This window comes from Chanodichthys erythropterus, chromosome 2 (assembly GCF_024489055.1).
Source record: "Chanodichthys erythropterus isolate Z2021 chromosome 2, ASM2448905v1, whole genome shotgun sequence".
Lineage (NCBI taxonomy): Eukaryota > Metazoa > Chordata > Actinopteri > Cypriniformes > Xenocyprididae > Chanodichthys > Chanodichthys erythropterus.
Window position 1 is genome coordinate 4,893,243 of NC_090222.1, and position 27,039 is coordinate 4,920,281.

The 27,039-nt window shown below is 37.3% G+C and overlaps 1 protein-coding gene across 2 annotated transcripts; it reads right to left on the reverse strand.

The window, feature by feature from the left end:
• Positions 1 to 331: 331 nt before the first annotated feature.
• ttk (ttk protein kinase) lies at positions 332 to 26,947 on the reverse strand. Of its 2 annotated transcripts, none has more exons than XM_067391967.1 (25): positions 26,870 to 26,947; positions 23,614 to 23,710; positions 23,064 to 23,286; positions 19,973 to 20,079; positions 19,706 to 19,849; positions 18,744 to 18,840; positions 16,526 to 16,604; positions 16,340 to 16,449; positions 15,191 to 15,287; positions 15,006 to 15,111; positions 14,645 to 14,864; positions 14,459 to 14,565; positions 13,789 to 13,932; positions 10,327 to 10,463; positions 10,088 to 10,218; positions 9,880 to 10,009; positions 8,384 to 8,476; positions 8,115 to 8,272; positions 7,857 to 8,008; positions 6,308 to 6,432; positions 6,162 to 6,233; positions 5,036 to 5,212; positions 4,595 to 4,685; positions 3,015 to 3,097; positions 332 to 772 (listed from the first exon to the last, which is right to left on the reverse strand). In XM_067391967.1, exons 2-25 carry the CDS (start codon positions 23,699 to 23,701, stop codon positions 689 to 691), a joined length of 2,955 nt encoding a protein of 984 aa, XP_067248068.1. In that variant the 5' UTR covers positions 23,702 to 23,710; positions 26,870 to 26,947; the 3' UTR covers positions 332 to 688. The 2 variants fall into 2 exon arrangements, with proteins under 2 accessions (XP_067248068.1, XP_067248057.1); XM_067391956.1 differs by having other exon boundaries at positions 3,015 to 3,100.
• Positions 26,948 to 27,039: the final 92 nt, after the last annotated feature.

Here is a 27,039-nt window from a genome sequence, read left to right on the forward strand (position 1 = left end):
CACATGTAAGGTGATCATTTTTTTATGTAAAGCATATACATTTACATAAAAAAAAAAAAAATGACATATCGTTTCTCTAGATAAGACTCTTATTCCTCGTCTGGTATCGTTTAAAGCCCTTTGAAGCTGCAGTGAAACTAATTTTGACCTTCAACATTTGGGGTCCATTGAAGTCCACTATATGGAGAATGATCCTGGAATGTTTTAATCAAAAACCTTAATTTCTTTTCGACTGAAGAAAGAAAGACATGAACATCTTGGATGACATGGGGGTGAGAAAAATTATCAGGAAAAGTTTATTTAAAAGTGAACCAATCCTTTAATGTGTCATATTGCAGTAGAACTAGAATTACTCCCAACTTGTTTACAAATAAACACTACATTTGGAATATACCTGACAAGGTGTGTTTTATTTTGTCATGTGCACTTTCTTAGATTACATTATGTGGTCAAATAAAATCAGAAACAGTTGAGTAGAAATGGACAACAAACTTGCATTTCTTTAATGCATCTAAAACAGAGTTGTAAGCAAGGTGGCACCTAGTGGCGGCAGAAGCTCAAAGCTGGTTTGACTGCCAGCGTGTTGAAGGTGAGAGAAAGACATTTGTCTCAGTGGCTCCTGAGTGCTTAGAAACAGTGGTTTTGAGTCCTGGAGGCTTCATTATCTCCAATCCACACAGCATCCTCGTCATTTCCACAGGGTCTGACTGGATGTTTTCACACATTCAGAAACATCTAACTTCCTCCCACTGTTGCACATCTTGGCCAGGTTCTGTAGCGATAAGGAAAGAAAGACAGTTTAAATGTAAATATTGATTATTTTTTGCTTAAAGTTCACCAAAAATAATTTCCTGATTACTTACTCACCCAAAGGTCATCCAAGATGTATATGACTTTCTTTCCTCAGCCAAAGAGAAATTAAGGTTTTGGAGGAAAACACTCCAGGATTTTTCTCCATTTAATACATGTGAATGTTCATTTTTTGATGGTCCAAAATCCCTTGGTCCAGCTCTGCTAAGCGCATTCAAGAGACCACGAGTTCACGCAATGAGAGCGGGACAAAGGTGAGCATTTGTAGTTATGAAGAATATTATTTTCTCACTAGAGAAGACCTTTATTCGTCGGCTGGGATCGTGTGGAGCCCTTAGTTTGAAGCTGCCTAAATATGGATTTTTTTTGGACCGTCAAAAATGGACTAAAATAAGCCTTATTTACTTGCATTAGATGGAGAAAAGGAGAATATTTCCCTCAAAAACCTTAATTTCTCTTTGGCTGAGGAAATAAAGTCATATACATCTTAGATTGCCTTGGGGTTTAAAATCACATTTTTGGGGTTTCTTTAAAGGAACACTCCACTTTTTTTGAAAATAGGCTAATTTTCCAACTCCCCTAGAGTTAAACAGTTGAGTTTTACCGTTTTCGAATCCATTCAGCCGATCTCCGGTTCTGGCGGTAAGACTTTTAGCATAGCTTAGCATAGTTCATTGAATCTGATTAGACCGCTAGCATCGCACTGCTGCAGCCATGATACGGCAGCAAAGTTCCTTGATTATTACGCCTGAATGAGAGTATAGTTCCTAGCCATATCAGCCTAGAAAATCGCAACTTTTCATTTTCTGTCAGTCTTCGTACACGATTTAACTACAGAAGAGTCAAGTTTTAAATATGAAAAATATCTAAACTCTTTGGTCATTTTTAAGCGCGATGCTAACGGTCTAATCAGATTCAATGAACTATGCTAAGCTATGCTAAAAGTGGTACCGCCAGAACCGGAGATCGGCTGAATGGATTCGAAAACGGTAAAACTCAACTGTTTAACTCTAGGGGAGTTGGAAAATGAGCCTATTTTCAAAAAAAGTGGAGTGTTCCTTTAATGCACACACTTTGTGTTGATGGATTTCCAGTTGCAACAGTATGTCATGGTGAAACCTTTTTTAAATAGTCACAGCCACAATCTAGAAGACTCTACTTATTGTTTAGGGTGGGGGTCTCCTAATTGGGTCCTGGAGGGCCACTGTCCTGCAGAGTTCAGCTCCAACCCCAATTAAACACACCTGAACCAGATAATCAAGGTCTAATTAGGCATACTAGAAACTTCCAGGCAGGTGTGTTAAGGCAATCTGGAGCTAAACTCTGCAGGACCAAGTTTGAAGACCCCAGTTTAGGAAGAGGGACATTAACCCTTTATTGCTCTTTAGAAGGAGAGTTCACCCAAATATGAAAGTTATGTCATTAATTACTCACTCTCATGTCATTGTAAACCCATAAGACTCATTCATCTTCAGAAAACAAATGAAGATCTTTTTATAGAAATCAGAGCGAAATCTGTCCCTCCATTGACAGCTACGCAACTACCACTGACGCTTTAAAAAGTTCATAAAGAGATTGTAAAACTAATCCATATGAATTGAGTCGCTTTATATGATGCACAGATTGAATTTAGGATTTTATTCACATATAAACATTCATCAGCAAAGATAAACAGAAGATCAATCGAACCTGCTTGACGCGCGAGAACAAACCTCTTGTGAAAGCTCAAACGTGCTGCGTAACAAGAATGAACCTCATTGGTTCTCGAACGTCAAGCAAACATGCTCGAGCTTTCATTTACCATAACTGATATGCAAGTTGATCAATGTTTATATGTGAATAAAAGCCTAAATTCAATCCCTTCATCATATAAAGTGATCGAGTCTCTTCAGTAAATTTGGACTAAACCGCTCAATTCATATGGATTCGATTTAAGATCACTTTATGAACTTTTTGAAACGTCAAAGTGGTAGTTGTGTAGCTGTCAATGGAGGGACAGAAAGCTCTCAGATTTCATCAAAAATATCTTTGTGTTGAACAAATGTCTTACTAGTTTGGAACGACATGAGGGTGAGTAAATGATGACCGTTATTAATGACCAACACACATGCTCCAGTTTACATTTCGTGGGGTCTAACAGGTAATAAAAACACAATACCACACATAACACCTGACGTTTCAGCAGCTACATGAGGATGACTTACACTAGCAGCTCTTGCGATACTGTTGGGAGACTGAAGAGCCGCCAGTTCATTGAGGATTCTCTTTAAATCACCGGCACACGGTTCTGCTGTAAACAACAGTAAAATGACAATATGATCACATTAAAACAGACAGTATTTGCTTCATGCATGCAGCAAAATTATTTACATTCCTATAAGGTTAAGATTGATAATTAGCACATATAAAAAGGTGCACCACGTAATATTTAAAGGTGGACTCAGTAGAATTTCAACAATACTGTTTGGAAGTTAGGCCGACACCAACAACAATCGTCTAACCAATCAGCATTAGGGGCATATGATGGTCAAGGAGAGAGAACGAGCAAGAGAGATTTGAGGGGAAAAAAAACTGAACGGAATAGAACGAGAAATGGGACACAATACAAAAGTTCAAAAGAATATCACTGGAATGAATGTTTATGCCTGGGCAAGCACTTTAGGACCCAGTTATAATAGAAAAGCTTTCCAGCGCTGGAGAGAGCTAAGAGGGAAGGCCTGAAAACAGATGTGGAGGCTGCTTTGATTCCTTATCATGTGAGTAACACTGGGTTTTGATTGGGGTTTTCAACTAACAACAAAAACTTGTTTGTATTTACTCGAGTACTGTACATTCATTTTTTGTACTTCCTTATCGTTTGTTCATCAACTACGCTTTATTTTTCGTGAGGCATTTTTTTTTTTTTTTTTTTTAGTGAGAGTTTTGCAGTTAAACTACTGCACACTAGTTAAACTACTACATGCCGGCAGTGATCAGGCCAGGGTTTCAAGACCGACTCTGAGCAGAGTGGTTAGGAGTGTGCGTTTTGGAGGTGGAGAAGGGTGTTTGTGTTTGGGTTGATTTCAAATATCGACAATGTCTAAAAGCGTTTTTCAAAATCTACTGATCCCACCTTTAAAACAAAACAAAAATTTTACATAGAAAGAAATTAATGGTATTTTTTAGGGGTTGATCCGTGATCCGTATGAAACAGGCCCCACGGTTCGGAACGCATGTTCGGAGGCACCTTTCAGACGGTGTGTTTTGTGACTTCTTGCACTTGTTTTTGAACTTTTAATGTAAATGTATTCTAATAGACCCCATAATCAAAACTATGAACTTATAATTGTGCATAATAAGACCACTTGAAAAAAACTATTACTAGATAACTACATAACCGCTGAAGATAATGCGCATTTAAAATGGCAGTAAGTTACAGAGTCAGAGCTTTCAAGATTTAAATTTAGAGTTTACAAGTTTTAATTACAAGTTCTACAGGGACGTGAACACTTCAGAATCAGAAGTCAGAATCTCGTAATTAAGGTAATTCCATCAAGGCATGAATATCCTTTAAAATACTACTTTATCATTGTTATACATTCAGCCATTTTTGATCGTGGAATAAATAAATCATGCAGCAAATATGCCTGCAAACTGGCTAATTCTACAATAACACTGACGTCACACAATCCATGTTGTATCAACCAGCAAAAAATTATTTTTAACACCTTTAGATTTGCATTTGCTTTCAGTAAACATTTGTTGATCTTTAGGAGACTGTTGTTTCTGCATATATAGCACGTACCTGGCTCAGGTGCAGACTGCAGTTGCAGATATGGATGATCGAGGAGTTCTGCTATGGAAATCCTTTCTCTAGGATTGCGAACTAAACATCTCTGAAATGAATACACAGATAGTGAGCACTGTACTAGGAAATTGTGCACCATTTACATGTGCATCAATAATGTGATTATTTCCAATAATCAGAGTAAGTACATTTAAATGACGAGCAACCCTCTTCACTCCTGTTTACATGCAATTTTCATTATTCTGATTATTTGCTAAGAATTGTGGTTATTTTACTATGATTATGGGTACTACGATTATGAGCTTAATCACATTAATTTGATCAACTGTGTTAACATGAGATAAAGTTTAATCACAATATCTCTTAAATCATCTCATTATAATGGTGCATGTAAACATACTCAATGACTGTTCAGCACAGCCAAACTGTTCAGCACACCTTAAGCACATCAAGGAGGTCCTTTTCCGGAATATCGGGGAAGTCGATCTCATGGGACGGGTCTATGATGGCATGGATTTTGCTTATCTGATTGGTGATGTTCTGGAATGGAGTCTTTCCATAAGTCATGCAATACAGGATACACCCCAGAGACCACACATCCCCTTTAGCACTGATCTGTAGACAGCAGAGGAAAGAATGATGGGATCAGACAGTGTAATCTACCAATATACACTGTTCTTGGGTGAAATACATTATCATCTGAGCCGATGATGATTTTGTGTAGGGTTGGGTATCGTTTTAATGATTCCGGTTCTGCTTATTGAATCCGGTTCTTATCGATTCTCAATTCCAATTCCAATATTTTTTTATGGAGAGAAAAAAGAGAGCAAATTCTTTTCAAGAATAATGTTTTTACCTTTTATTCTTGCCACATTTAGGCTATAACCAGAAGGCTTTAAATGTTTTTGTACCTGAGTGTGAGACACTGCTATTGCTAAACTATCTGGTGCTTTAGGACTCGAGGCTGGATAAGAGTTCACAGTTCGTTATTTCAAATGTTTCCAGGCGCACATATGCTTTTCAGAATGCCTCAAGCACACCACAGGTCATGTGACGAGAACCAACCGATCAGCTCTGGCCTTTCCGTAACAACATCAAAAGCTCAGCCGGTTTTTATTTCTCATCTCCATAAATATATCTAGTAAAGCTAATGTAAGGGCTAGAAATCAATTAATCCTTTGCTGATACTTCGTCATCTTGCAGAGCGCAGTTCATGGTTGCATAGCAATGACAGGAACGAAAGAGCTTTGGAAAGGAGGAGAGAAAGTGGCTCGGCCGCGCTTTCCACGCGTTTTTAGACGCAACATGTGAACGGCCCCAAACATGGTGCATTCCTTCAGATGAATGCCGTGTTGAAGCAAAAGTCAGTGTCGATTGTAATGAACTGCGTATGTGCGTGGTAAAATGCTCGCTGCCGTGCGAGAATGACTGAAAAAAGAGTCAGGAATTGATAAACAGATTCGAAATGCGTGCATCGTATCGAATACCAGGTTCTTTGAAATTTGGAACTGGTTCTCAATACCCAACCCTAATTTTGAGGCACTAAAATATGAACTCTTCTCACCTTTGACCCTGGCTTTCCATTGGAGGACGTGTCTTTAATGGCCTCTGGTGGCATGTAGTTTAGAGTCCCCACCTGATGGACATCATAAAACTTAAGTAAATCTCAACAACACTTCTCTCTAGATCATAGTTCTGTTCCAAACAAACCTGCGAGTCCTTCATGATGCTGGTCACGTCAGGCTGAATACGGTTGGCAATACCAAAGTCTATCAGTTTCAGTGAAGCATCCACAATCACAAAATTAGCTGGCTTTAAATCGCTGTGGATGATACCTTCAAATGTAAAATGCAAAGAAATGAATCCATTAAAAAGTGCAATAATTAAACTACATTTTTACATTTGCTTCAAAAAATATGAGTGGTGTTTTCTATGAAAAACTCAATTCTATAATGCTAGGGCCCACCCCATGAAAGCATTTTTTGTTATTTTAAAAAAAGTTAACATTAACTGAATTAAAATAAAACTTAAAATACTAATTAAACTTATTTTTTATTTCAGCTAGTTGCCAAGGCAACGATTTTCATTTTCATTTAGTTTACCGTGATGTATTCAAGTCCCCCTGTAGTCAAGCATTTTATCTCTTAAAACTCACCTCTGATCACCAAAATTACATATTTAAATGTTTTTTCCTGTGAAAAATGAATTCATGCCTTGAAATAGCTTGAATGTAACTACACCCCTTGCCTTGTTTATTATATGCAGATCTATGAATATGCTAATTAGCCCCACCTCCACTCACTCAAACCAGCTCAGAGATCCACTCAGTCAACTTACTGAAGTAAACGCTGCACAATGGTATCAGACACATAACAGTAAATATTATAATTAGCCTTTTGCTTGACCACATTATCAAATAGCGAATAGGGTAACGTGTTGCTAATGTTACACGCTTTGAACAACTCAGAACGTCAGTGGAGAAAGGCATATAGTTCATCATAACATCATAATATACATCATACAACCGCTATATTGCTAAATCTACCCGATTTTTCATATCAACAGAAAAATTTTAGCAGGCTAACCTAGCTTCTCGAGACTCCCCTGCTTCATAGCGGTCAGTTAATGATATGCTAAAACCCACCCCTACGTTCACGTGATTGGTTACAAGGTAGTTTGTGATGTCAGAAACACCGGCAAATTTAAACAGTGTTTTTGAGACCATCTTTGGTTCACTGTAGTTTTAAAGAGAAAATACTCTGCAATGGTGTCGACTTATGAATCTGCACATGGTTTGCCTTAAAGCATATTACAAAAACCACATAGACAGATAAACAACATTAAAAATGTGATTTTCACAACAGAGGGACTTTTTTTGTTTCTTTTATAACTAAAACTAAAATAATTTATAATTCATTAATGTTATATTGTCAAAAAGATATGGCATTATTATTGGTAACATTCAAAGTATCGCCCAGCCTTATGTTAACGGCCCTGAATGCTTTGTTAAAAAGTATGAGAAATAGTAATCGTGATGGTTTAGAGTAGTGGTCTCAAACTCAATTCCTGGAGGGCCACTGCTCTGCACAGTTTAGCTCCAACTCACAACCTGCTTGGATGTTTCTAGTAATCCTGAAGACCTTGATTAGCTGGATCAGGTGTGTTTGATTAGGGTTGGAGCAAAACTGTGCAGAGCTGTGGCCCTTCAGGAATTGAGTTTGAGACCACTGGTTTAGAGAGGGCGAGAGGTGACGGTCACCATGTTTGTGGATGGTGTGCACGGCCTCCAGCATATTCCTCCAGTAACACTTCCTATCCAGCGGGTTGACGGACTTGCGGTTGCGTAGCCAGGTGTTGAGATCCAGGTGGCCGCACTCCATGAGCATATAGATGTAGTTGTTGGTGATCTCACTGCAAGCAAGCAGGAACACAGCTCATCACACTAGAATTGAAGTCACTTACAATATTTTCCAAGCACAATAGAGTCGTGATGCTGGTAAATCACAGACACACTTACTAGTCATAGAGTTTAATGATCTGGTCACTGTACTGTTGAAGATGATTCAAGTGCTCAATCTCATTCTTATAGCTTTCCACTGCCTGGGCATCAGCCTCCTCTAGATTCACATATTTCACAGCGTACACATGTTTCTTATGGTCAAAAACCTGATAAACCTTAAAAAAAAAAAATAATAATAATAATAATAATAATACATTATTTCTGTTACCCATAATGGATCATATGAAATTGAAAATTATACACTCAACACATCATTTCTTTCGTACCTTACTGGATCCGCCTCGACCAATCATCTTGAAAATGAAGAACTGTTTGCCCTTTATTGTGATGGATTCATTTGAGAAAGCAGAGGAGGGGGTCTGAAGGGTTAAAGATTGGTACAAAATTAATTACAGATCACACAGGAAGTGAGGCAGAAATGAAGCTGAAAGCAACATAAAACCCACACTTCCCATTTATCAATCTGACTCCATTCTGGTATGTAGCACTCCATTTTCATGATCCAATCAATTCTTGATGGATAAAGTCTGGTCTTGATTTGATTGACTCCCAAGATATGAACTTTTGATATCAGTAATTCAATTTTAATAAGTTACAATAGAATTCTTGATTATCAGGAATGCATTTTTTGCTAGTAAACATTGCTTTTTTTAATACAAGTAATTACATTACCACGAGTAAAAATGTGGATATCAAAAATGACAAAAATCATTCATGACAATATGAATTCTTGATATCAAAAAACTGATTTTCACCTAGTAAAAAAGCTTAATTCTTGATATCTGCAAATACCACAATAATCTGTCATTCAAAGGCAATTGCAGATATCAATAATTTTTTGCTAATGGTAGCTGATATTCCAGTTTCACATATATCTATGTACAATTAAATTAATAAAGCTGCTCATTTTTTAAATCAATAACTCATTGTCAGTTTTTCTGGTATTTGTCATGTTACTTCTAGTAGCAAGAAAGCCGTTTTATCCATTTTTATGAGTAAAATTTCCATTTCTGATAATCAAGAATTTTCAATGTAACCAGGGAAATATAACTGTTGAAAAGAATCAAATTCATATCCAAACAAATTTATGATAATATATAATGCATTATCACATGTATTACGAATACCTTTATAATGTATTATACATAAAGGCTTTAAGTGAAGTGTTATCAGTATTCACTTACAAAAAAAAAAAAAAACTCTCATTTGATATGACAAATTACCATTGTTACTAGTCAAAATGTATTTCTGATATCAAGAATTATATTAAATAATGAAAACTGAACTGTAGATATCTATATCGTAACCTGCAATATATTAAAATGACTTTCCATAGATCTCACCATACATATTTATTTGGATAATCTATTTCATTCAAAAATAAAATCAAGAAGATAAAGGTTAGGATGCATTAGCATCCCTGTTGGTAGCTGCCATAACATCCAATTACGTAGGCACATGCTTCAACATTGAATGCCACTTTATGATTCAATGCAAGCAATATATAAATCACAAATACTTCATAAAATATTAGCAAATATAGATGATGGAGGTCTCACAAAGGAAGTTCACCAAGAAATGTTTGCTCATGGCATATCACGTTTACTTTAAACAAAAAACAGAAATAAAAATACTCATCCTGCTTTGCATTCTTTATCCCCCCCCAAAAATTATTTTTTTCCCTTTTTAGTTGATAAGCATCTATCTCTGTCATACATTTCTCTGCATGTTTCATGTTTTGGAGATACGTGAGCCTCTTTACCTGTGATGGCTGCTGGATATAGGACACCTGGCTCTGAGGAGTGCAGGGCAACTGAGCGTGACCCATTTTCTGTGCCGTCGATGGAACAGACACAACCACTGGCCGCTGCTTAACCACAGGAGTGACGAAACTATTGAAGGAACAGAAACATGGTTAATGTTAAGAAATCAAGGCCACGTTTAATCCATGTGTTCTGTTGTGTTATTACCTGTTTGCATTTGGGTCTTTGTAGTTAGGAGTCTGACAGCTGAAAGAGGGGTGTAGTCTAGGAGGCGCAGGTGTTCTCAAAGCATGAAGTGAGGATAAAGTGGAAATGGGGTCTGCGGGAGGTTTACGATCCTGAACAGAACCAACAAAACAGATTGATCATGAACCGATCCCATCTGAGTCCGCTCAGTAATCGCTCTGAAGTCAGAAATTAAACAAAAGCGTGAGCTGTAGTCAGACCTCTGGAGATGCATGTTTGTTAATGACAGCAGGAATCTTCCATTCTGATGAAGTCTCCTTCTTTTGGGGCTTTTGCTGCTCCTCAGGAACCTTCGTTGGATTTTCTTCATCCTTTCTGTTACTTAGTGCTACATTTTCTGCAAAACCAAACCATTTTAGTATCATTTTTTGTTTAACCGGCATTTTTCTCTTTAACCCTAGCACATCCTCAACTGGAAATCATTGGTTTTATTGTAAAAAAATTAAAATAAAAATCCTTAGCGTTGTCTTGTAGGTGTAGGGTTAAGGCCAATTCACACTGAACCGACAGACGCAGAGTAATGTGGACAATCACCAAATTATACAATGTGACTTCTCAGACATTCCTCGACCCAATAAACACTGATTGAATATGTTAAATAGGCAAAAAAAAATGCGCCGACCAATGCCAACGGAACACATTGATCCGACAAAGTGTCAGAAGTGTCTGTCATTGGTTTTCATCTGTTGGTTAAGTGTGTCTGTAACCCCAGGTGATTCCAGTCCAGGTACTCCCACTGATGAGGGTGTAGTAAGTGTCCTATAAATCACTTTGAAAAAAGCATCTAAAAATAGACATCTTGCTATTTGCTTTATAACTAAATATAGACAATGTTAAATAAGCTCATCTCCAGATTTATATGTAATAACCTGGGCTGTAAATCTTGATGTGGAGCATATGTAATAAAAATGTAATGTTTAAAATAATTATACACATTAAAAAAAAAAAAAAAAAAAAAAAAAAAAAAAAAAAAGTGAAGACAAATAAGTGTTTAAATAAAAATAAAAAAATAGGTGCAAGACAATGTCAGAATACATAATTTTGTAAAAAGTAAATCATAATAAATAAATATTGTCGCAAACTAGGGATGCACGATATATCGGACACCATATCGGTATCAGCCGATATATGTTCATTTTTAATGTTATCGACCCTATAAGAAAACGTGGCCAATATATTAAAGTCGATAAATAATGGATTATTTCCTTAAGCGGAGACACTTTAGATGCGCACCGTTCACCATGATGGTTTGAATTGCTTAAAATATGATTAGAAAAAGGAAATACAGTTAATACATTTCTCTTTCTTTTTTTCCTGAAGAATCAAAATTCACACTGCAGAGATCGAGTCAACTAGATCATCCACTGTGAAGGCCTCATCGACACGACAACCAGTGGCGCAGCTTCTCAACAACCGTCCATACTGGTGTGATGAATACGATCCTCAACTGGATGGAACTGAAATAAATACTTTGAATGTTGCGATCCTCTCGGACTTATGATAGCAACCTGAGTCGTAACAAAGCACTGTTTGCCAGAGGAGAACTGTCCCCCCGACTAAGCCTGGTTTCTCCCAAGGTCTTTTTCTCCATTTTAACACTTATTTGCCACTTGTTTGACCTCTGATGTCACCTTTTGGAGCTTGGGTTCCTTGCCACTGTCGCCTTTGGCTTGCTTAGTTGGGGACACTTGACATTTGACTTGACATTTGCCTGCATTGACACTATCCTTGAAGAGCTGCTGTGCAGCCAAAATAATGTACTAGATATCAATGTAAAGCTGCTTTGACACAATCTACATTGTAAAAAGCACTATATAAATAAAGGTGACTTGACTAATGAGGAATCTTATCATCTCTACACTGGTTACCCATTAAGTTCCGTATCGATTATAAAGTATTGCTAATGACCTATAAGGCTCTAAATGGTTTAGCTCCTGTGTACTTAACCGATCTTCTATCGCCCTACAATCCTTCACGCTCTTTAAGATCACAAAACTCTGGACTTATGGTTGTACCTAGGATATCTAAGTCCACTAAAGGAGGGAGAGCGTTTTCACATTTGGCTCCTAAAATCTGGAATAGCCTTCCTGATAATGTTCGGGGCTCAGACTCGCTCACCCAGTTTAAATCTAGATTAAAGACGCATCTCTTTAGCCAAGCATTCACATAACGCATCTCATACCAGATCAACTGCACATGACTATCTTTGCTTAAAGTTAAGAACAGCAGCTACGCTAATTGTTCTCCTTTTGCTTTTCTGCTTTACCTCGGGACACCCGCCCTGAGGTGACTAGAGAGTACATCAGCTTCAGTTTGTATCCAGCCTCTTAAGAAGACCTCAGATGACCATCACCTGTGAAGAGACGGTGCCAGCTCCTGCGAGGACTTCAGGAGACGCAATCATCTAGATCAACATTTACATTGCACAATCTCTATATCCTAATTTATTGTTAATGTAATTCATTTTCCAGGAGCTCATTGCTTCTATGTTCAGTTAAACTGCTAACAGTGATTGTAATTACCTAAAGTGATTGCAAATACCTATATTATTTGCTAACTACATTCTTTAAATTGTAATGTTGACATCCATTTTCTGTAAAGCTGCTTTGAAATGATATGTATCGTGAAAAGCGCTATACAAATAAATTTGAATTGAATTAACTTGAATTGAATGCTAATTTTAATGGTGCGATTTCCTTGTCTGGCTATCACCAGACCGAGCTCAATTTAAAACTGAACATTGGTTTGGGGAGTCTGTATGTATTTTCTACTGCACAAGAGGTGTGATCAACGAGCATTATTCATGCAATTGGATAGTCCTTCAACCAATCAGATCAACGATCCGGGTGACATACTTTGCAGAGCGACGCGAAAACTCCAGACAGGTTTAGTTTGTATTGGTTTGTAGCATTGATCAGCGATTTGCAGAAGCAGCAATGGCATAGAGCGATTTTTGCAGGTTGTGCAAAAAAACATGAAAGTGAGTGTTATATACACCCACTCGAGCGATTTGTTTGCTAAACTAAAGAAGTCACTCAGCATCGTCGAGAGGTTAAAAGGAATTGACAGTCGTGCTTGCCGTCGCTTCTCTATCATCATCGTATTATACCCGCCAATAGTGAGCAAGGTGTATAAGCCAGTCTGTGATTGGTTCCCGCAGAAGTGTAACAGAAGCAGTAGAAATGAATGTACGGCGAAATCAAATCGCCGGCAGATCAGGCTGGGTTTACCCAGTCTAGTGATTTCCAGATTTGGAAGTAATGTAAATGAATTAGTTCTTATACCTTCATAGGCATATTTATGATGAAAATTATTTTCTTTTTTTTTTGGACAGCAGTAATACCTTGCTACTCGACAAATATGTATTTCAATGTCATTGAAAACATATTTACAAATTGAAACGATCTTTTAAGAGTTTTGGAGATAACAGATTTCTTTGCAAACCTTTGGTGCTTGGACCACTAATGACAATATACAAAAATGAGTCTGGTGTGAACGACATTGAAGTCTACCTCAAACAAACTAAAAAACTTGACTGCTGGGGACTGTAGGCCAGTTACAGGCAGATCTCCAATGATTTAATCTCTCTCAGTGTCAACACGCTTTTAAATACACAGCAAAATAATAATATGCAAAAAAAATGTGTGAAAACTGTGACTAACCTGCAGTGCTCTCTTCATGCTCAGCAGGAAGCAGATGAGTTTTGCCAGAGTTTAGATTTCTGATCGCAGTCTGCAACAGTTCAACAGGCCGTGCGTTCGAGCTCAATGCTTTCTGAAGAATCAAATTACTCTTCCTAGAATTTCCTGAGAGACGTTAAGAACACATCATCATTATACAGATTTTGGACATACATGCACCTTTACTTTTAAAGACCTAATGGAATGACTTGACAAGCACAGTTTTCTTCCATGTTGACTCATGCTGCATTCACATGTGCATCAAAAGATCCTACTTTACACTTCCTGAGGTCAGCTTTTTTTTTTAAATACCCATCATTAGAGGGTTAGTTCACCAAAAAAAAATTCTGTCATTAATTACTCACCCTCGTGTCATTCCAAACACACAAGATTTTCGTTCATCTTCAGAACACATATGAAGATCATTTTGATGAAATCTGAGATTTCTTTCCCTCCATTGACAGCTATGAAACTGACACTTAGGAACATCAAATAGTTCATAAAAAGAAAAATGAATCCATATGAATTGAGTGGTTTAGTCCAAATTTTCTGAAGAGACACGATAGCTTGCTGACAGAATTTACAAATTTTGGGTGAACTAACGCTTTAAATGCCCATGTTCTTACTAAACCAACAAAATCTCATGTATTACCTTGTGAGAGCTCAAACTGAGCATGTGCTATATGCACAAAAGCAAAAGCTTTGCAGTGTGATCTGGCAATACTGAAATGATCTTGAGCGTCTTCTGGATCTTCAATTCTGTAGAGGTGGCAAAGAATAAATTATTCAAGATATCAGCTGCTGACTTGATACTCAGTGTAATTTACAATTGCCTTACCCTTTCAACTCGGCAAACCGCACCAGCATTCGAGCATAGCATTCAGTTTTGCAATGTTTTGCCAAAGGGAACCTGGCAAACACTTTTGAGTAGAAGTCCAGGAGTTTGGAGAGAAACGCTGAGTCTAAACAAGGGTCTCCTCTCCTCTCTAGGTTTTTAAGGAAGATCTGACAACTTTCAGGAGAGTTTGTGCTGATGAGCTGGTTGATGTCGGTGGTTTCTATGGAAGAAAGAAGACCTCTGAAGTGCACTACAACAAAAAGTTCCTTGAGCAAACCCAAAGTCATACGATAGCTTTGTCTGGGGAACAGACTAAAATTCAAGACTTCATACCACAGTACAAATCTTAGTTAAAAATTACCTTCCGTTCTAGCAGTTTCTTTTCTTTCTGCTCTTTGTAGAAGTGCTGTGATGGTGTCACCCTCTTCCATCTCTTCCCTCAGATGATCTGGACTAATCATGGGTGGCTGCATAAAAAGGAGGACACTATTCAGTACTGTATATGGACTTGAAATAAAACAAGTGCTATAGTAATGACTCTTATACCTTCAGGTTTAATAAACTGTAGGAGTCTCCATCTGGAGTGCCCTTCTTTGAGGAACACATCTGGAATGTTGAGCGGATACTTGAACCACTTGTTTGCCTGTAGACAACCAAAAATTAAGGCTCGATAAAGAACAAGGAAATGTGAAACAGGGTCATATGACGGTACATAGGCCTGTCGTGATTATTAAACGGTCTGATCGCAGTTATTTGATTCGACTGCGATTATTACAGACAACCTCAACTATTGCTCTCTTATAGAAGGTACAAGGGGGAGATATAGACATGATTCCCCCTCGGATGAAATAGTCCTTGAATGCACGCTCACTTTCACATTTTTGGTTGGTGGTTTTCTTGGTAGTTGGTGCCCTACCCAAAAAGCATACTCTGGGTATAGGGAGTAGCTGTAGTGGTCATTTGCCAGTATTAACTTTCTTTATTTTAAGCACCTCATGTTGTTATGAAATGTTAGCATTTTGGGTAGGATAACAACATTAGACCAGCCTTCTGTCTGTGCCATCTTGATTTGTTCCCTTTCATCACTTCCACTTAAATTCTCGTGCACTGACTCAATTTCTAACTGAAGAGCCAGAGTTCCCACTCTCAACGATGGCCCAATGCCAATTCAACATGCTAAACTGGGCAAACTGAGCTCAACAAGAGCCAGCGTGTGGAACACGCCACAAAAACTACCGGGATAGATGCTTGGCAACAGCCCGAAATTGGCTTGGTGTGTCCCGGCCTTTGAAGCTAATTTGATGGGTAAGACTATTCATTTTCGTTAGTTATTTTGGCTACGGGTCATTAGATCTAGCATTCTGCTGACTTTAAATCAGACACAGAGATAAAGCATTGTTGTAAGATTGCATTTATTTTTAATTTATTTATTTGAATGAATTAGTGAGAAAGTGATTGAGTGGGAGAAATTGTACATCTGTGAATTGCATTTGAGTAGTGCCTTTCTACTAATCGTGAAGCTGTTAGTTTAATTACTTCAAAAACAGCAATGCTTCCAATACAGAAATCTGTATGAATACAAAAAAATGTAATCCCAGAAGAACTTTATAATTTACTAGATTATAGTAATAATCAAATTAAATTTGATTTTGGTCATTTCACCCACTCCTGCACAGATTCACAATCATTTCTCACCTGGAGAAACTACTGCTGTAGGTAACAGGAGCTTCCGGTTTCTGAACACCGTCAGAGTCACTAATCTCGTTTTCAGGGATAGAGAGAGGCACCATGGGCACTCTTTCTGCCTGTAAGAAGGAACATATGTAAGTACATGCACTTCCACTTTCAAGTGTTGTTTGCTGACCTCTTCTCACACCTTACCATGGCCATTCTTCTGTGCTGTGACCCTGCTCTCCATACAGGCATGTTCTCATCTTGTGGACTGAACTTCTGATCACTCCTGGAATTCAGAATGTTTAACATCATCAGTTTCCTTATGGTAAATAAATAATTCTGTCATGCGAAATAGGGATGTCACTGTGAGGAAAATTGCACACCAATATTGCCAATAAGACGCAATTGCATGCGTACATAGGCCTTTAATTTGCGGACATCAAGGTATTGAAATCGCTCTTGAACGTGTGCCACGTAATGTAATTGGTGTACGGCTGAACACTGTAATACCAACTATCGCAGCAAGCCTAATGTTTAAATACCTATTGCTTTACCACCACAGGCTGTTACATGGATGATTTAAAAAACTGTTGTAAATTTTGTGCACTAAGACTAAATACAATACAGTAAAAGAAGTGAATATATATACATATACATATATACATACACAGGGAGTGCAGAATTATTAGGCAAGTTGATTTTCTGATCATATTTTTTTTCCAAGCACATTTTACCAATTCCAATCCACATCAATCTTAATAACTACTATTAATATTGTTTTTAATCATTTATAAGTGATATATAATTGTTCATGAAGGCTGGAAATGAAAAATGCCCTATATTCAGGTGTGCAGAATAATTAGGCAGGTTTTCTTTTACAGATAAAATGAGCCAAAAAAGAGATTTAACTCAGACTGAAAAGTCAAAAATTATTAAATACTCATGAGAAGGACGCAATACTAATGTAATACTAGAAATTGCAAAGTTAAAGCATGACCATTGGACAGTGAAATGCTCATTGGGTCAGCGGGGTCATACAAAAACAGCTGGAGAAGAAAAGACACGTTAACTGCAAAATAATTAAGAATTAAGGTGAAGAATTAAGTGTGAAACCATCAGGAACCCTTTAGTCTCCAGCGCCACCATTTCCCAGTACTGAAACCTACCTGGAGTCTTCAGAAGTGTGAGGTGTCAGGATCTCAGAGACTTAGGTTAGGTGAAGAATCCTAAAAAGCGACCCGCTCTTAATAAGAATCACAAGCTGAAGTGTTATAAAATACATGAAGACTGGGTTTTTATAGGCCTTATAGACAGACAGCTTGAGAGTGACTCCTGAAGGACCAGCACCACATCCTCTTGTACCACTGTTTGAAGAATTTATCTTCCAGAATCTGGCAGTAAGTTTTGGAAGATCATTTAGTCCATCTCTGCAAGATGGACATTTCAGGATAAGAGATGGACTAAAAGTGAACTCCCACACCTTACTGCCAGATTCTGGAAGATAAATCCTTCAAACAGTGGTACAAGAGGATGTGGTGCTGGTCCTTCAGGAGTCACTCTCAATCTGTCTGTCTATAAGGCCTATAAAAACCCAGTCTTCATGTATTTTATAACACTTCAGCTTGTGATTCTTATTAAGAGCGGGTCGCTTTTTAGGATTCTTCACCTAACCTAAGTCTCTGAGATCCTGACACCTCACACTTCTGAAGACTCCAGGTAGGTTTCAGTACTGGGAAATGGTGGCACTGGAGACTAAAGGGTTCCTGATGGTTTCACACTTAATTCTTCACCTTAATTCTTAATTATTTTGCAGTTAACGTGTCTTTTCTTCTCCAGCTGTCTTTGTATGACCCTGCTGACCCAATGAGCATTTCACTGTCCAATGGTCATGCTTTAACTTTGCAATTTCTAGTATTACATTAGTATTGCGTCCTTCTCATGAGTATTTAATAATTTTTGACTTTTCATTCTGAGTTAAATCTCTTTTTTGGCTCATTTTATCTGTAAAAGAAAACCTGCCTAATAATTCTGCACACCTGAATATAGGGCATTTTTCATTTCCAGCCTTCATGAACAATTATATATCACTTATAAATGATTAAAAACAATATTAATAGTAGTTATTAAGATTGATGTGGATTGGAATTGGTAAAATGTGCTTGGAAAAAAAATATGATCAGAAAATCAACTTGCCTAATAATTCTGCACTCCCTGTATGTATATATATATATTATATATTATATATTATATATATATATATAGTGACCATATTTTGAACCATTTTTTGAATGATGTGCATTTTTTAGCCTTTTTAAATAATATTCAATATGCATATTAATATTTATGAAAATCATTGTGATATTCACTGTGTTGCTTAATTTGATATGGCCATGAACATCCCATAAATTAGCTAAATGTATCATACCTGTGGGGAAAAGTGCTGCTGGCCTGCAGGTCACATGTTCCATCTGATTTTCTGGAGCTGCTTTTCACAAAATCTTGAGCATTGTCATGTGCAGAGACTAGAGATCATTTAAAAGAGATCATTCACAAGTCATTTAAAAAGATGAGCATGATGCATAGAAAGCAAAAGCATAAATTACATAGATGAGTATAACAGAAACAAATGCTTACAGCAAATCTTCACTTTTTTTCTTCTTTTTTTTTTTTTTGCTTTAAAAGGAACACTCCACTTTTATTGAAAATAGGCTCATTTTCCAACTCCCCTAGAGTTAAACAGTTGAGTTTTACCGTTTTCGAATCCGTTCAGCTGATCTCCGGGTCTGGCGGTACTGCTTTTAGCATAGTTCATTGAATCGGATTGAAGCAGGCACAATGATATTACACAGCGGCTTTGACCCCCTGTTTGCACAGGGAGCGTGCATTGCAACCATGGAGACATTTGTGAGAGACGCTGCGCAATATCATTGCGCCTGCCACATCGGCCTAGAAAATCACAACTTTTCATTTTCTGTCGGTCTTCGTACACGATGTAACTACAGAAGAGTCTAGTATTAAATAGGAAAAATATCAAAACTCTTTGGTCTTTTTTTAATGGTCTAATCAGATTCAATGAACTATGCTAAGCTATGCTAAAAGTGGTACCGCCAGCCCCAGAGATTGGCTGAATAGATTTGAAAACGGTGAAACTCAACTGTTTAATTCTAGGGGAGATGGAAAATGAGCCTATTTTCAAAAAAGTGGAGTTTCCTTTAAATAAATGAATAGTTTTACCAAAAATGACAATTCTCTCATTTATGCACCCTTATTCCAACCTGATTGTCTTTCTATCTTAGGTAAATTTTTAATAATGAACTTTTTTTGTTTTTTTTAAATAACTACAAGCATGCTCCAAAATGGACTCAAAAGCATCAGGCCTATACAAACCTGATATGTTCTCTTTATCCTCGTGTGAAAGGAGCTGGCGTTTCCCTACATTTAGATTCTGCACAGCAGCCTCCAGAACGTGCCTGGGTTTAGCGTTCATTTCAAAAGCCTTCTGAAGAATCGAAGTGCATTTCTTAATGTTGCCTGGGGAGAACAAAGAAACTTCATTAACGTGTTCTCAATAAGCAAACATTTCTGAAAGAGGCAAAAGCTAAATATGTCTTATATTTTTACTTTTAGGGACTGAAGTCACTAATATCTCCTTACCTTGCAAAAGCTCAAACTGCGCATAAGCAATGTGAACAAAGGCAAAATCCTTACAGTGGGATCTTGCTATATCAAAACTAGCCTGTGCATCGTTTACATCTTGGATGCTGTTGGCAAAGAGAGACATTAAACATGTATTAAAACATTTGACAATTCGTAGAAGTTCACCCAAAACTAAAAATCTGTCTTCTCACCCTCACATCATTTCAAATCATATGAACTGTATGTTGTTTCATATAGAAAAAAAAAAGCGTGAAAATGAAGTGAAAATTCTTCAAATATTCCATATATTTGCGCATGAAAAAGGTCTGCAAAGTCCCAAAGCACAAAGTCCCTCCAGCGGGAGTTATTCTCTATATCAGCGTCACTGTTTCTGAACTCCCTGAAACGCCTCCATTGTGTTGAAACTGGTGGTTATGGTAATGGGGCATTTCCCAAACAAACTCGAAGCGCTTGACCAATCACAACACTGGTCCAGTCAACCAATAAGATCGCACTGTGCTTTTAAGAAGGAGGGGCTTCATAGAAACATGACTAACAGAGCGTTACTGACAGACTGGGAAGAGAGGAGCTGCAACAATGAGCACATTTACATGCACACCAATACGTTGATAACAAAAATCAGTTTATTGATTCACATGCTGCGTCTCATTTCAGAGGCTGCGTCCTCCGGAGGTCACATTTGTCAGCCGCGTACGTCATCGAGGCGTTCTCATTTAAGAAAAGTAGCCGTTAGATTGCAAAGAAAGAAAAAAATTACAGTATTTTACACCTCATGAGGAATAACAGTACATTTTATTAGTTACTTTTCTTGAATAAGACATCCTCAATGACGTATGCAGGCTACAAATGCGACCTCCGGAGGACCCAGCCTCTGAAATGAGACACAGCTACAGTTTACTTGCATTATTTACATGTCTGTATTAAAAAAAAAAATAAAAAAAAACAGGTTATTCCCCAATGGTGACATCAAAACGTAAACATCCATGCATTATGCATTTCACTCATATTATTCTATTTATTATGCGAGTTGTGATGTAAAATAAAGAATTAATAACCCTGGAGTATTTCAAAATCCACTAGGGGTTTAATCTTAAGCTGACTGGCATGAGCCGCCACTGACTCTGGCAGGTCACATGGCTGGTGGCTGCCAGTCCTTGGCAAGTGTCAGCAGCAACCATTGATTTTTGGCATATTTTGTGTTTTGCATTCCTTCCTTTCTAGCTCTGGTGAATTACAATTATTATTGTGCATCTGCTGATATGATTATGTTCTTTTGTGATTTGTGTTTTAGATCACTTTATCATAATTAAAGGATTAGTTCAAATTAAAATGTCCTGATAATTTACTCACCCTCACGTCATCCAAGATTTTCATGTCTTTCTTTCTTCAGTCGAAAATAAATGAAGGTTTTTGAGGGAAAACATTCCAGGATTATTCTCCTTATAGTGGACTTTGGAGCCCAAACAGCTGAAGGTCAAAATTACAGTTTCGGTGCAGCTTCAAAGGGCAGCTACCAGATGAGGAATAAGGGTCTAGCGAAACGGTCGATCATTTTCGAAAAATTTTTTAAATGTATATGCTTTATAAACAAGTGCTCGCCTTGCAAGTGCTTCCGCTAGACCGCCTTACGCATTCTTCAAAAAGCTTATGCTGTATGTCCCACACCTTCCGTATTCAACTTACAGAACTAACGCGGTGCCTGTTCTGTTTTTGTGTAATCTGAATACAGAAGGTGGTCTGGCAGAAGCTAGATATTTGACTTCATAACTTGTTTAAATATGGATTTTTATAAAAATGCATCGCTTTGCTTCAGAAGGCCTTTATTAACCCCCCGGAGCTGTGTGGAGAACACGTTTATGATGGATGCATGTGGATGGAAGCCTTTTCTTCAGCACATACTCATGAGTCCCGTTTACTGCCATAATAAAGCTCAGATGCGGCAAGATATTTATTAATATTTCTCAGATTATGTTCATCAGAAAGAAGAAAGTCATATACAACTAGGATGGCTTGAGAGCGAGTAAAGCTTGGGCTAATTTTCATTTGAAAGTGAACTAATCCTTTAAAGCAATCAAATGAGTGATCATGAATGGTTGCTTACTGATGCCCCGGTCCAGCCAGTAGCTACATGACCTGTCAGTGGCGGCTCCTGCCAGCCAGCTGAAGACTGTCTTTTTTTGAATTTTGCTGACATTTTGAGAGCGGGGGTTCAAATTCAAACTCATTCTCCTCTCATATTTGAAGTTCCTAAAACTGTACCGCTTGTCCTTTGGCTGCACGATATGAGAACATTTCTTATATTTCTTGGGTCAAGTCAAGTTTGCAATATATTTTTCCTCCCCTACCACAAAACACTTGCTGTGCTTAAATCTGCCATATAAGGATGCTTTCCTGTCACATGTCACACATGTGCACTTCAATAAGCCAACAGAACGCAGGATAAGGAGTTTACATGCCAGGCGAAAACGGGGTAATGGGCAAAAATCTAGCTCTGTCGATCTGTTTATTCTTAAGCCGTTTATGACCTTACATGATAAGGGAAAATGGTATAACGTGTTTAAATGACCACACATGTCGTTGGCTTTTTAAGCACAATCTATTTAAAGGGACAGTTCACCAAAAAATGAAAATTATCCCATGAATTACTCATATATATGATGGATGGAAGCATTTATTTTGGGCTTCAAAACACGCCCCCTGTTCACTACCATTATAAAACTTGGAAGAGCCAGGATTTTTTTAAATACATCTCGGATTGTGTTTGTCTAAAAGAAGATCGTCATATACACCTAGGATGGCTTGAGGGTGAGTAAATCATGGGATAATTTCCATTTTTGGGTGAACTATCCCTTTAATAATGCACTCATGTATGTAAATGCACTCATTGTCAAATATGTAGAAAATGATTGATGTATTTGAACATTCAAGCATGAAAACCTATTCTAGTAGACCCCAAAAATAAAATCAAGACTTTGTTATCTAGTATGACCTCTTTAGTGAAACATCGATCATGATGCATAATGTGGAAAGGATGTTATAAATAATTTTAAATCAGAAAGAAACAGGAGATGGAACTTGAGTGACTTACGCTTTTAACTCGGCAAATCTGACCAGCATCTTGGCATAGCTCTCATTCTGACTGTACTTCCCCAACGGCATGCTGGAAAAGACACGTGTGTAGCAGTCGATGAGCTTCGTGAGAAGACTGGGATCCATTTGGGGATTGCCTTTCTTCTCCAGATTGGTCAGAAATGTCCGGCAGGTGTCAGGTGAGTTTGAACTGATGGCCTGATTGATGTAATCCGTGTCATCTGTATGGAGGAAAAGCTGTAAATGGTCTGGTCGACTACAACCCAGAATTCCTGTTTTGACCAATGAATTTCCTTAACTTATGATTACTCGATCAAGACTGCTAATAAACATTTTAGAAATTGCTCTCAGAAATATTCAATATTTTAGCGCAGAGCATAATTACAAACATTAATAAACGAATTACAGGAATGTCGATACCTTTATTAATTTCTGTAACATTCACAGAGAAGTCACAAATTTGATATTCCCTGATAGAGCAAGGTTTAAAGTGCGGGTACCCTGAAAATATGATTTAGCAAATGCAATACCCAAATCTGAGTTATTACCATCATTGAATAATTGCTTCATCTTGGCCAGCCGTTGACACAACATGGCAATCTGCATCTGTCGCTCTGTACTCTCTTCTTCATCCATCTCTGCACACTACACAACACAAAACAAACATCAATGTGGATATGCATATTACCCCACAAAACAAACACAACAAATACTCTACTGCACTGACATCTTTGGAAAAAGATACCAAGCAGTATATGCATGCATCTGTCTCTCTGCAAATGAAAACTTATTTTACTGTTTCCTAAACTATAAAAACTTGGTAAAAATGGTATTCATAACAAAAATAGCATTTCTTTAGTGTTTTTACAAGGTGAGGTTTCAGGATCCCAAGAAATATACTATTAGTTTAAAGCAAATTACAATTTTAGTTATAAAGTTTATAATATGCATATTACAACACAAAACAAACATAAGTGGGTTGTTGACATGACATGGCATTTTCACTGTCACATATGACAAAAATGAATATAATTAATATTGTCGTGATTTAAAATGCAGTAAATGGTTAAACATTTCTTTGTTTTACATGGACCTGTTGTTAAAAAACTGATTTGTTATTAGATTTTTTGCATTTTTGAGCCAAATCTCAAAATTGTCCTATGGTGTGACTGTCCCAAGCATGGTTCAATAAATGTTTTATAATGTTTTAAACTTTCATTAAAAAAAGAAAAGCATAAAAATTTTAATAAATACCTCAGGCATAATTATACAAGTGTCTATTTTAATAAATATCAATCCTTTTTTTCAAAAATATATTTCTAAAAGCATATGATCTTGATACATTTTGTCACTGAAAGTGATGTCCTCCGGTGTGACACCATATCCTGATATTAAATCGGGCAATTCCATATACATCTTTAATTACTTGAAGGACCCAATTCAAGGTCATATTACTGAAGCCCTTGTGAAGCACATGACATGTGCACATGGTGAGTTTCGGTCTCAGAATTGTTCAAATATTTAACTTTTTGGAAGCACTATAAAAGGGTTAGTTCACCCAAAAATGAAAATTCTGTCATTTATTACTCACCCTCATGGCGTTACACACCCATAAGACCTTCGTTAACACAAATTAAGATATTTTTGTTAAAATCCGACAGCTCCGTGAGGCCTTCATAGGAAGCAATGACATTTCCTCTCTCAAGATCCATTAATGTACTAAAAACATTTAAATCGGTTCATGTGAGTACAGTGGTTCAATATTAATATTATAAAGAGACGAGAATATTTTTGGAGCGCCAAAAAAAATAAATAAATAAAGACTTATATAGTGATGGCCGATTTCAAAACACTGCTTCAGGAAGCTTCAGAGCATAATGAATCAGCGGTTCGGAGCGCCAAAGTCACGTGATTTCAGCCGTTGGCAGTTTGACACACGATCCGAATTATGATTCGACACACTGATTCATTTGGCTCCGAAGCTTGCTGATGCAATGTTTTGAAATCACCCATCACTATACAAGTCGTTATTTTAGGGGTTTTTTAAATATTCTCATCCCTTTATAATATTGATATTGAACCACTGTACTCACATGAACCGATTTAAATATGCTTTTAGTACATTGATGGAGCTTGTGAGAGGAAATGTCATTGCTGGCTATGCAGGCCTCACGGAGCCATTGGATTTCAACAAAAATATCTTAATTTGTGTTCTGAAGATTAATGAAGGTCTTGCGGGTGTGTAACGGCATGAGGGTGAGTAATAAAGGACATTATTTTCATTTTTGGGTGAACTAACCCCTTTAAGTTTTGTTGTCCTCTGGTGTGACACCCCTAAATTATATTTTTTAATTAAAAATGCATGTTAAACTACATAATCATGGAAAATTATGCAAATATATCTTGCTAACTGCTAATGACAGGTTAACTACGAATAGCAGGGCCATTAACTGACTCAAAAGGCTGAAACATCCTATGGTGTGACAGATAATTTCCATCGATGTGACACCTGTGCTGTCACACCACACACACTGCAGTTAGCAAGTTACTGAGTTACGCAGATGCTTACCAGTCAACATTCGCTGCACGAATAAGATCAGGTAACTGCTGCAAGAGGCGACACAAGACTAAACATCATCACTGCAAATACTACCCTCACGTGTCAAAACTCAGCATTCCTGAACATTGCACTTTCTGCAACTAATGGTGATTGTTTTATATAATATAATATTTATAATAACCTCTTTGTTCTCAACTAAAGAAAAATCCAAGAACTTTAAAAAAAAAATAAAAAATTCCAGGACAACAACAAGATTTTCCAGGACATTTTACATTTTCTCTAATTTTCCTTGTGTTTTTCAGGAGGACTGAAAAAAAATTGTCATCAATTTCCAGGTTTTCCAGGACGAGTGGGAACCCTGCTATGGTGTGACACACATAAAAGAACAGATTTGTCTTTATATCAAAAACTTTCTTATTAAAGTAAGGGAGGTGGGTTAGGGTTAGGGTTATGACAGCAAAGTTTGTCTCCTATTTATTGAAAATGTGCAGCAAGTCCAATAAGTCGTGGGGAATTTTTTTTTTCATAATTTCATATTAATTAATAGAAAATAAGTGTCTAACAATGAAGATAAATCTCTCTCATGCTACTTGTATGTTATGAAGAGTTATTTTTATTCATTTTTGCTATGTCACACCATTTACAGTGCAGTTCAGTAAAAATGCTTAAAAAACAGTGAAAGAATTGATAAAGTTGGTGACCCCTCATATTTTGACAAACATCAGATTACGCACTACATAAAAAATATATGTATTTTTTCGTGTTTTACAAAAAATAAGCATTTTTTACTGCCTATGTCAACTACCCAAAGTACAACACAATTACTGTAAGTTACTGCATTGACATCTTTTGAAATATTCGCCATGCTTCAGGGTATCTGTCGTCATTTTAAACATGTCTCATCCAGTGGATCTTAACGTTATTCAAAGAGCACAGATCCTTAATAACTTCCAAATGTTAGGTCTCTTCCAAAGGCCAAGCTTTGAACTCGTTTTTATCCTCGACCTAAACTCTGATCAGACTCATGACTTGACATCATTATTATGTTTAGCTTGCTGTTTAAGCTGAAGAACAGCTCTGTCGTGTTAGCAGCTATCCGGCTAACCTCACTTTACAACACAACAGTCCCCGTTGACAATCGTGCATTATTGATTAAATTACTGTCAATCAACATCTTGACGCACTGAATCGCACTGTTTGCATCTTGGACTATGTTTAAGGGTATTTTAAAGCAGTATACTTACAATGAGACGGAGAAAGGATATGAATCTGACGGTGTGATCGACTAAATGTTTTGTTCACCAACCGTTTCAAAATCCGACACTTCCCCGGAGCGCGCGCTCCTGTTGGCCAGTTTGTATTTCACGTGACCATTTCACAGTATGATGGGCGGGGCTTTCCTGCCACGTCACAC